Here is a 12555-nt window from a genome sequence, read left to right on the forward strand (position 1 = left end):
AGCCCTTATTAGTGGAAGCTTTTTTTTAATATAGATATATTAGTCTTCCTTAAGATATTGAAAATAAGTACTTAATCTTTAGCCTATAGCTTATTATTATACTAACTACACTTATACTTTATATTATACTAGTAAGTAGTAATCTTTTTATATTAGGCTATTATTATAGGTACTTTTTTATAATCCTTATAAAGCTATTAAAACGCTTTAATTTATAGTTAAAGCTCCTTATCTAGTGTCTAAATATATTCCTTATGAAGAAACCTTTAAGTAGCTAGCTTCTTCTTAATAAAGGTAGCTATATTATACCTCTAAATAATATAAAATAAGCTTATATTAAAGCTAAGGCATATAGTAGTCTAATTAGTAAAAAGAATAATAAGTAAAATATTATAGATATCCTTTTTCTCTTATTTAGACTATATCTATAGTATATATATAATACTTTAGTAACGTTTTCTTAATACCTTATTAGTATAGAGGTTATAAGTAGATATTACTTTTTAGTAGCTTTTTACTTTTTCATTTAAGGCTTTAATATAGCCCTAGTTATTTTTTCTTTTATTTATAATTAAAGTACTATAAACTTTATGTTAGTAAATAATATTTTCTTAAAGAAACTTAGTAATATTTAATAAAGTAGTATCCCTAAAGATCAAGGGCTTAACCTAGCTAGATAGGTTACATATAGCTTTAATAACCTTTTACTTCTTAATATACTAAATATTCAGATATATATACTAAAAAGGCCTAGCTAAAAGTGAGGTTAATATATAGGTATTATCTGATTAAGGTAAATAGGCTTTTTAATAACTATTATAGCTATAAATAAGAAACTAAACGTCTTTATATATACCTAGCTAATAATAGGTATTATAAAGGTAGAAATATATAGCCTTATATTTTTAGTGCCTACTTTTATTCTATACTAAGCTAATTAAAGTCTTTTATAAGATTAGATTATTAATAAGTTATAAAAGCGTTAACCTATATTATAGTTTATACTTAAATACTACGTTATTATAAACCTTATAGTAAAAAGCCTTAATACAAAACTTTTAAAACCTTTTATTTATAATCCCTAGAAGGCGCTTAAAGGTAAGTAAGAAGTAAGTAATTTATCTTAACTTAGTTAACTACTTAGAACCCTTTAGTAAGTCCTATACTTTACTTAGGGCCTAATTAAGGTCTCCTATATTAAAAGTAGTATCTAATTAGGACTAAGCCTTAAGGAAAAGGTTTTTAGTAACTATTATTTAAAACAATTTTATATTAATAATATCCTTAATATCTTTCTTTTTAGTAGCCTTTTTATAATTAAAAGGCCTAAAAGGCTTTTATAATAGTATATTTATAGTAAGGTCTTTTTATAAAGAATATACTTAATCTTAAAATTAAAAAGCCTAATCTAGGTTAACTAGTAAGTTATTATTACTAATAGTATATTATTTACTACTTTATTAATTAAAGTAATAAAAACCTTAGTATTTACTTTTAGTAAGAAGTTAATCTTAGAAAAGTAATTTAATAGATATTTTAATACTATAAAGATAGCCTAGGCTTTAAGCTTACTAGTGTTATAGTTAAGGTTAGCTTTATATTAAACCCTACGTTGATATTATAATATAGTAAGGTTACTACTAATATACTACCTAAAGGTAGTAACTTATTTTTTTTACTTATATTAGTATTAAGAATAATTTACTTAGCCTCTAGGCTATAGTTAAAGGTTATTAAACTTAGGCTAGGTATTAGTTTCTTTTAAAGTGTTTATATTACCTACCTCTGATTAAGGCCTTATTTAAACTTCTTTATTTTTTATAAAAAAACTATAAAAGGTAATATAATCTTTAAAAAATACTTTACCTAAGACTTATACAAGTTATAGAGGCCTAAAAATCACTATATATTCCCTACGTCCTTATATTTAGCTTATTTTATAATCTTTAGTATCTTTACCTAATTAGGCTTCTTACTAAAGGTCCTATAGAGATACCTAGTAATTACTATAGACTTTTAATACTATTATAATTTAATACTTAAGATAGTATATCTTAACAGTTTTATATTTATTAAGGTACAATTAATATTCTAAACGTACTTATAGATAAAGTAGTAGATCTTAATATAGTTAGGAATTACTTGATTACTATACTAAGAATATAGGCATTTAATACTAATATTATTTATAAATATATAGTAGTACTAAAGAATTTAATTATAAAGGATTTTTATAATAATATAGTAAAACTAGGTAATAAGGTTTATAGCGCCTTAAGGTAGGTAGTAGTACTTAAAAAGGCTAAAAGGCGTTATAAAAGTTATAAAGTTATAGCTTTTTCTATTTAAAAAGGTCTAATTATATCTTAAAAAGAAATCTAGTAAGGATATAAGCTAATTTATTATAAAATTCTTTAAGAACTTACTAGCCCCTAGTAGTAGCTAAGCGTCTTAAATAGTAACTATATTATACCTAGTTATAAAGTTAATTAAGTAGAGGTTATTACTTTCCTTTAAAGTATAAAACTATAAGTTATAGTATACTTTATAGCTTTCTTTAATAATACTTTTAGTAATTTATTATACAAAAGTACTTATAGCCTTTAAGATTAGCACTTTAGTAATTATAATTCTTTTTTACTACTAGGCCTTATATAAGACTATCTTAATAACCTATAAGGAAGCTACTATAAGGTCTAGTGTTTTATATTTATTAAACTTTTAAGCTAGTACAGCTTTATAGTTAAGTAAGATCTATTTTAATAACCTAAGTTTATTAAGCTTAAAGTAGGTATATTAATTAGTAATCTTCTTAAGACGCTTTAAAAGAAAGTAGGACTACTTAGGAATATTAAAAAGCTTTAAAGTAATTAGATTAAAAGAAAACCTAAAAAAGTAAGTAAACCTTTTACTAAAAGCTTTAATCTTTTTAAGTTTTTAGTATAGGTCCTTATTTAAGGCTAAGGTATTAAAAAAGTAATTATTAACTAGCTATACTTTTTATGTTTTTCTTTTATACTATAAAAACCTTTATTAGTATTACTAATTTAACTACTTACTATATTACTTACTTAGTTTAGTAACTTAGTTAGGTAGCTTTTTAAAATCCTTTCTTAAGCTATCTTATAATAGATTACTTTTTTTAATAAGATAATAAAAATAGCTTTTTAGCCTTTAAGCTATTAAGCACTAGGTGCTAATACCTATAGCTTTATACTATTACCTTTATAATCTATAAGATTATAGTAGTATAAAGTCTGCTTATACTTTTTACTATATAAGTTATTATAAACTTAGCTTTTGAATTAGATAACCTTATTATAAGTATATCTTTATTATTAAGATTTAAGTCTAGATAAGGTGTTTTACTAGTAGTAGTACTAAAATAGCTACTAACACCTAGTTTTTTAACTTACTAACGTTAAAGATCTACTTAAGATAGTTATTGAGATTTAGTAAAGTTCTAGCTAGCTTTAATCTTATATTTTTCTAAATAATACTTACTAAAGTCCTTATAAAAGTCTTACTTAGTATAAGATAAATACTAATTAGTTATCTTACTTATCTAAAAGCTATCTTACTATTAATGATACATAGTAGCCTTAGTAAAAAGAGGTCTACTATATCTTTTATATTTATAATAAAAAAGTAGAAGCTAACCTTGTACTAACTAATATAAACGTCTATATAATAAAAACCTTTAAACTTTAATTTATATTTATTAGCCTTATAGGTCTTTATTAATATAGTAGTAAATATATAAGAAATAACTACTTCTTTAATATATTCTTTAGTAAGAATATTAACCTAACCCTTTATGTTTAAGACTTTACTAATTAATAGTATTTACTAATACTTCTTAACTTATATTATCTTAATCTCTAACTATAGATATATCTTAGCTATAACTATATTTAATAGCTATAATAAGGAGGTAATATAGGTTACTTTAGTAATCTTAGCTAAAAAAGGTTTTCTTAAGCTAATAGCTATATTATTATTCTTAATTAGATCCTTAACTTTTATTCTTTAGTTAGATCCTAAAGTAAGGTTAATTATTAACAAAGAGACTAAGAGAAACACTTTTGTTAGCTTTTTACTAAAGTACTTATATTCTTTAAAGGTAATCTTTATTACCTTATTAAATTCTAGCTAAATACTTCTTAAAAGCTATATAGGTAGAGATATAGGTGTATTTAGCTTCTTCTCTACTAAGTAGTAATCTTCTTAAGCTAGGTTAATAGTAAAAATCTAATTAGTTATTATATTTATAACTAACTTTAAGTCTTTTATTAAAAAAGAGGTTAAAGTAAATCCTAGGTTCTAGTAGTTATTATTTTTCTTTAGTTACTAAAGGATAGTTATTTATAAACCTACTTAAGGCTTTTTTATATTACTAATTAGGTTATCTTTTTTATTAAGTACTATAACTCTTTTTTATAAGTGCCTAATATCTTACTTAAGAGCTTAATAATAATATTAGATTAAGTAGGCTTACTTAGTAGGGAACTCTAGTCTTAGTATAATTACTAAAGATATCTTTATAATATAGTCTATAGTAACTTATCTAGCTACTTTCTAGTAATATTAAAAGCTTTAAAGCTATAGCTTTAATAAGACTTAAGTATAACTATATAAATATATTTACTTATTACTAGTATTAGTAAGTTGTTAAGAATTTATACTTTTAAGAAGTTTATTTTAGCTTCTTAAGGTAGGCTAACTTACTAGTTAAGGATTTTCTTAGCTATATATCTTAAGATAAGGTTTTTACTAAAGTTAGAAATATAAGTAAGTAGTGCTATATAGTTTAAATAACCTCCTTAGTAGCTGTTATTTAAGATAGTAAGTAGCACTATAGATATTAGTATATTACTATTTTAAGGCCTATATTTCTAGGATCTTTATATAAAGAGGACGAATTTAGTACTTTTATTTATTATATACTAATTATAGTCCTTAATATACTTATATATAGTTAAATAATAGTATTAAAATTTATTTTGTAGTTTATAAACTAATCTATTTTAATTAAGGTAAAGTGTATTAATATTATACACCTTTATCTTAAGCTAAAAATATATTAAGTATTAGAAAATACTAAGCTTTAAAGATTTATTTATAAGGTTATAATTAAATATAAAGTTTATAAGGGCTTTTACTTCAACTAGTATATACTTCTAACTCTTAAGCTATTTAAGTATAGTGTTTAGACTTATAGACCTAGTGATATCTTTTTATAAGTTAAATTATAAATCTAAAGTCAATAATAGTATTATTAGAATAACAATATTACATAATTATACGACAACTATAGGACAATCGTTTTGTATAACAACTATAGAGTATCTATAACTTAGGATAGTTTGTTATAATTTAACTATAAGGGTACAGATTAGATACTTAGCCTAGACTAAAGGCTAAGAGAGACAATGACATTACATATAGCTAAATAACTTAAGGACGTATAAACAGGTATAAAACCCTTTATATAACAATAAGTAGGATTAGCTCTTTAGTCACTAGAATATATATTAATTTACCCCTAAACTTATGTCTTATTTATATATTAATATATAAAAGCCTATTTAATAAGTATATACTTCTTCTTATAAGTAATACTTCTTCTTATAAGTAATACTTCTTCTTATAAGTAATACTTTTTAAAGTTATAGTCTAAAGGTCTAAATAGCTTATTTTTTAAATAAAGACGTTAAGAGATAGCCTAGCTTTCTTTATAGCGTCTTTAATAGTCTTGTAGTAAAAGTATTTATAAATCTATTTAATTAGTAATCTATTAGTAATAAAATAAAGCTTTTATTCTTTTACTTAAGAAATAATTTAGTTAATTCTACTAAATAAGTTTTAAGTACTTAATAAGTCCTAATTAGAAATTACTAGACCTTTAGTAGCCTTTTCAATTTATTTCTTTTAATAAGGAACTAGTTAGCGTTTTACCCTTTAAACTTAGCTAGGAGTTATAGTCTAGTATTAGTTTATAAAACGTCCTTAATAAGTGTTTTTACTATATCTACTAAGGTCCTTTTCTATATATATTAGGCTACTAAGGCCCCTATTAGGCGTTTTAGGACCCTAGCTATTTAGTACTTATCCTTAAAATCCTTAAGGAATTTAATAATATTATTACCTTAATATAATAAGGCTATAGCCTATCTTAGTATAAAGAGCTTATTAAATGTTTATATTTTATTTTAATTAAGCTTATCTTTAAGAGAGGTAGTAGTTATTTTAATTTAACTAGTAATTAGTTTTAGTAACCTATTAATAACTATACTACTAAAAAGGCTACTTTTAGTTAAGGACTTATTTTAGGTTTACTTAACCTTAAGGGGGCTACTAGTAGAGTTAGTATTTAAATTTAGGCCAGCTAAAGTAAAAGTAAAGGCTTATAGCCTATTAGGTTAGCTAAAGTCTTTCATATCAAAAGTTATAAGTAGGTTATAATAAGTATTAAAGTTATTACTACTTCGTTCTTTTTATTTATCTTCTAGGTTAAGTAGTAAGTTAAAAAAACTTTAAATCTTATTTTTCTCTTAACTAAAAGTAAAATACTAATTACTTATTTTTAGTAAGATTATTAATATATAGGTGTCTATAAGGTTAATAATAATATTAATTATAGTGTATTTATTACTTTATAAATAAATTCTTTCTAAGTAAAATAACGTTTTACTTAAAGTCTAAATAGTAAGTATTATAATTAATAACACTTTTTATATAATAAGTTATATAGTAAGTATAATCTTAATTAGGTAAGTTTCTATTAAGGGTTAGTTCTCTTACTAAGTTATTTAAGGTTTTTAAGTTCTTTGTTTTAAAAAGATTCTTTAATTAGTTCTTTATATCTTAAGAGTATCTTATTATTATTATTATTCTTCATACTATTTTACTTATTTTTTTAAATAAAAGTAGTCTTTAATTAGATACTATATATATCTAGATATTATTAGCTATTTAAATTATATATTCTTTTACTTACTTATTTTATATCTATATTACGTCTTATATTATTAATACTACTAAGTTAGTTTATAGTTTATACCTTATACTTTAATCTTTAGAATTATTTTCCTAGGAGGGGAGACTATTAAAAGCGTATAGTAGTATAGTTAAGGACTTTAGTTATAATAGTAAAGTATAAATAAACACTATAACACCTTATAACTTAAAGTAACTTAGGTACTTAGATTAGTTATAATAAACGTTAAGGCTTTAATTAGGCTTTTAATACTAATTAGAGACTTTAAGACTTAATTAGACTAGACAGAAGGCTCCTTATTACCTAAGTTATTATATATTTGCTAAATTAAGTGTAAGGTAAGACTTTTAATTAGTAATTTTGAAAGTTTAAAAAAGATTAGAAGAAGAAGCATAAAGATTCTCTATCTACTATAGCTAATTAGAAGGTTCTTATACTTTCTAGCTGCTAATTAGACTCTCTTCTTATATTCAACCTAATAGTAACTTATAATCCCTGTCTCTGCTTTAGTATCTTTAGTAGCTTTTTTACTATAATTATTATCTTTATTATAAGAGTGTTAAGGAGTAAGTTAGAGGGCTTCTTTATAGGCTCTACTTAATATTAGAGATAGATTAAATAAGTAAAGATTATACTTAGTGACTTTAGAGTAGGTATTAAGTCGCTAACTTCTAACAACTTTATTATAATAATATATTAAGATAAAAGCTTATTAGATAATACTTAGCTTTTTAATAAGCCTTTTAAGGATCTAGAGCTTACTTATCTTTAGATTATTATATATAACTTTTATAAATATATTTTCTTGCTATTCAGATAAATAAGTCTAGATCTATTCTAAGGTCTTAAATTATTTCTTTATATAATAGACTATATTAGGAAAATCTTATATACTATTACTATAGATATAGGTAAAATAGAAGTAAGAAGTCTTATCTTTTAGTATAATAAAAAAGGTAGGGGTAAGTTAGTGCTTTTTAATCCTAATCTTACTATATTTATCTTAAAATATACTTAACTTAAGATATAGAACGTTTTATAACTTACTACTATACTTTATTTTATTAGTTAATAGCTTTATAAGATTAGTTAGTTACTATAAGGATAGTAATAAGGAATTAAAGTAATAAGTTAATTAGTTATATAGGTTACTAATATAGTTATTTAGTAGTTACTAATTAGATAAATTAATAGTTTTATCTATTAAAGGTTTTTAGTAGTAAGATAACTTATCTTATAATAGTCTATACACTAGATTTTATAATAAGTTAGTAATAGAATAGAATATAGCGGTATAAGGGGGAATTAGTAGATATCCTATATCTTAGGTATATAAAGTTAAAGCTAGCTATAAATATATTAATAGATTTAGTAAAGCTAATAGAACTACTATAGGTAAGTAGCTTATAGTTAGTTATTATCTTTTTTATAACTTCGTATTTAAAATATACTACTTAGCTACCTCTAATTTACTAAGTTATTACTATAGGTCTTTACTAGTAGTAGTTATAGTTAGTATATATTATTTACCTAGTTATACCTTACTTATTTATTACTTATAAAGTTATACCTATTACTTCAGGCTAACGTACCCTCTAGTAATATCTTTAAGAAAACCTAGATCTAATTTAATTTAATAATAAAAAGTAGTTAACGTAGACCTTATCTTCTTAATCTCTTTATTAGTCTATAAGTAAAAGTCTTTCTGCCTAAGAATAGTAGTAAAACTTAAGGTAACTTATTAACTATATTCCTTTTTTATATAGACGCTATATTTAAGAAAAAGGTTATAAAAAAGGGTAAAAGGCTTTAATCTAGCCTTATTAAAAAGCTTAGTTAAATATCTATTAAATTTATATTAGTAATCTTAAAAAGAATTATAACTAATAATGTTATTTCATACTTAGTTACCTATATACTATATAAGGTATAAGTAGATAACATTAAGGTCTTATTTATTAAGATATATCTTAGTACTATTACTTACCTTATATTTTTTAGCTATAATATATTTACTTATTAAATTTAGTAGCACTAGTAGTAGCAGTAAGCTATAAAAAAATCCTTATTAGCTTATAATAGTAAGTATATTTATTAAGAGAGAAAAGGTAAGTAAAAAAGTAAGTAGTTACTAAAGTTAGTTAAATTAAGTAGTATTTTAATAGCAGTTACTATAATACTTTATAAGATAATTTAAAAGTAAGCTTTTATAATAATAATAATAATTAAAAAATAAAAGTAAAGTTAAAGTTAAAAATAATAAAGGTAATAGTAATAGTAATAAATTACTAGGTTATATAAAGGGCTTTTAATACTAACGTTATAGATTAGTAGTTCTACTATCTATAAGAATAATAATTAGTAGTATAATAGACGCCCTTAATAACAGCCTAAAGGAGGAAGTTAAGGTTTAAGGTAGTTACAGGCGTAAAGCTCTAGCAATACCTCCTTCGTATAATTAATAGCCTAAAAGAAGAAAATTATCTCTTCTTATTAATTAGCTACCTTACTAATTATTAGTTATAAGTAACTACTAATTAGTGTTAGTATAATAAGTAAGGTAGTAAATAAGTGTTAATATTAATAGTATTAAATTATAAATATCTGTAGTTACTGTTGTATCTAGGATTTAGCCTAGGCCCCTTAGTGTGGTAGGTAGATGTAGAGGATTCTGCTGAGGGAGGTGGTGTGTCACGTGACCCACCTCCCCGGACCGTATCTCCCGTATGCCAACAACTACAATATGCACCGTCCCTGCATTAAAGATGTACTTCTTTATAAGCAAGACAGACAAACGTAGTCGTTATAAAAGGTGCCATTATTAAATGTTTCTAAGGAATGTCTTCACGAGACGGACGTTTGCAGGTGTGATATCTGCCACTCCTGCAAGGGTAAGACTAGGGTTGAGCTCTAAATCACTCGTCAATTACGACGCTACGACACTACATAAGAAGTTCGTAGAGGTTATCTAATGGTTAATAGTTTATATAACAGTTTAGTTCAGTTGCATTTATACCTGATAAATATTCCACAGTTACTGTATGAGCTTTGTCTAATCTGTCCACATAGAGAACAGTAATACATCTCAGAATGGTAAAATTATTCCGTCTAAGAGCATCTACTGCCTGTCTCATCTAGTAGCCAGCTGTAACTAAGCTTGTTTCTCTCATGAATCCAATTCCCTCACTTTAGTGCTGGTACAAAAACCTCACTTATGCTTGTCTTTCCTGTCGGATCTCACTGATATTATTCTCGAGATGATCATCATCGAGCTTCTTCGTGCCGGCCCCGCCCGTGAGTTCGAAAACTGCATTGCATCATTCATCAGCCTGATCCTTTGACGCCTGGTGGCACGCCCCGTAATATTGATACAGAGGAGTTTGTCGATAGTGTGACAGAACTTACGGTCAATGGGGTGGGTAGCGAACTGGCGCGCAGGAACTTTCTTTTGAAACAGGTAGTCCAGTTCAGCAAAGCTGCGATTCATGGTTTCTGGTAGGAAGAAAAAGATCCAGACAGCCCAAATGCAGCATAGCCCGAAGTAAAAGTAACCAGCTTTGGCGCCCCAATTCCAAGCATCGCCTTTACTGTTCAACATGCGTGGGTTGAGCTGCTGGACGATGATTTGGCCCACGACGTAAACAGCACGGCCGAGGACAATTGTCTGGGATCGAATGCGACTAGACGAGGTTTCTCCTACAATGGTGAATGTGGTTGGACCTAATGACATTTTGAAGGTCAGATTGGTGATGATTAAGGCCACAGCCACGCCGATTGCAACGTTGGAGGGCGCAACGCCGACAGACCCGAGGATGCCGACAATCAGCATGAGGCCACCAATAATGGAGGACCCGAAGAAGAAGAAGGTACGACGTCCGACCCTGCCCATAAGAACAATTGCTATACCTGTACCCAGAATATTCACCGATTGAATACCCATGTTGAAGTTGAAAGACTGAGTCTCGGGCATGCCAGCCGATTTCAAAAAGATAGCGGCGTAAGAGCAGATGGATTGACCGTTGAGAATCTGGATGACCCAAGCCATACAAATAATACCAGTTCGGCGCAAATTGGTTCCGTGAAAACAGTCCTTGTACGTCGCTCCCGCGGCTTCAATCTTCTCCATCTCATTGGTGTGCTTCATCAGAGCCAAAGTCCCAGCCATGGACTGCTCGGTATAGTGGTCTTTTCGTGCGAGGCGGCGCAGCGATTTCTCAGCATCGTCGACGCGACCCTTGCGGATGAGGTACCATGGGCTCTCCGGGGCGAGATAGCCAACTATGAATAGGGGAATGATCCAAACCCACTGCAACGCATAGGGGATCTTCCATCCGAGATCGCCTTCCAGTTCGAGAGAACCACGGAGAACAATAGTGGCCAGAAATGTGCCAGTGCCCCAGCACATGGATACCCAAGCAGTCAGGTATCCGCGCATAGCAGCGGGGCAGATTTCGGCGGCGTAAGCGGTAGTAAGTGTTTGAAAGATGCCCCATGGGATTCCGCACAGAAAATTGGCTGCCAAAAGCATCTGGACGTTGACGGAGAAGAACAAGGTGAAGATGGTTGCGCCCATAGAAACCATAGCCGCCATGTACACCTTGCGAGAACCGAAACGGGATTGCAGCCAACCATTTAGCAAGAGACCGACGATGCTGCCCAGGTTGTTACCGTTGCCGATAGCCGCCTGCCACGAAGCCGAAATGTGTTGGTCCCCATTACCATCGGGCCAGCCGAATTTGTTAACATAGGCGTTTTGGGCGAAGAAGTTATTGATGAGGCCAACATCCATACCCTCCATGACAAGAGCCAAGCTTAGCAGCATGCTGTACGTCGCGGCTGGCCAGTAGCGCGAGAAAAGTTCTTTGCGGGAAAGTTTGCCCTCTTCTTCACTTGCGGCTGCGGCAGCCTCGATGAGAGCGACGTTCGGTGTGTATGCCCCATACTCAGCGTGGTTGGCAGACCTGGTGTGTGACTTTTCGTAATCTGCCATCGTGTCCGTACGGGAATAGGTAATTCGGGCTGGGGATTGACAATGGGAGATAATGTCGCTAAATACAAGAGGAACAAGCAGGAGAGGGTGGGATGCACGGGAGATGAAGAATTTGTGCTACCACGCCCATTATCGGTTCCGATGGTCTGGTATCTGCCATTGCCAAGTCGTCGAAGATGCGCCAAGAATTTGCCATTCACCCTTTTTTCTAAGTTTGCCTGGGAGCTTAGAGCTGTATTGGTAGGAGCCCGTCGGCTGCTTACATTTCGTCATGGAGTCCACGAATCAGTTCGCTCTCATCTTCAGCTCACTCTTTTCGAATCACACAACCTCAGGCTAACCCCAAATTGCAGATGATTGTGCCATGTGATTCATCCTCCTCTTCCTCTTCTCTAGGCAGGGGGTACAGCAAGGTTCGTCAACCAGCATTCACATTAGCTCAGTGACCCCATGCAGACGGTACCGGGGTTCGAGGTGTCTCTGGGGCATCTTTGAACCGAAATCGCGGGGAATAGGCGGGGAAGCGTCCTCTAGACCAATGATATCAAGCCCTGGCCTGTCCATT

At 28.7% G+C, this 12555-nt stretch overlaps 1 protein-coding gene across 1 annotated transcript; it reads right to left on the bottom strand.

Annotated features, from left to right (window-relative positions):
- Positions 1 to 10212: 10212 nt before the first annotated feature.
- GLRG_11891 (uncharacterized protein) lies at positions 10213 to 11990 on the bottom strand (the record flags this gene model as incomplete). Its single annotated transcript, XM_008102574.1, has 2 exons — positions 10213 to 10307; positions 10406 to 11990. 2 exons carry the CDS (start codon positions 11988 to 11990, stop codon positions 10213 to 10215), a joined length of 1680 nt encoding a protein of 559 aa, XP_008100765.1.
- Between the last annotated feature and the right edge of the window lie 565 nt (positions 11991 to 12555).

This window comes from Colletotrichum graminicola (genome assembly GCF_000149035.1).
Source record: "Colletotrichum graminicola M1.001 genomic scaffold supercont1.173, whole genome shotgun sequence".
NCBI lineage: Eukaryota > Fungi > Ascomycota > Sordariomycetes > Glomerellales > Glomerellaceae > Colletotrichum > Colletotrichum graminicola.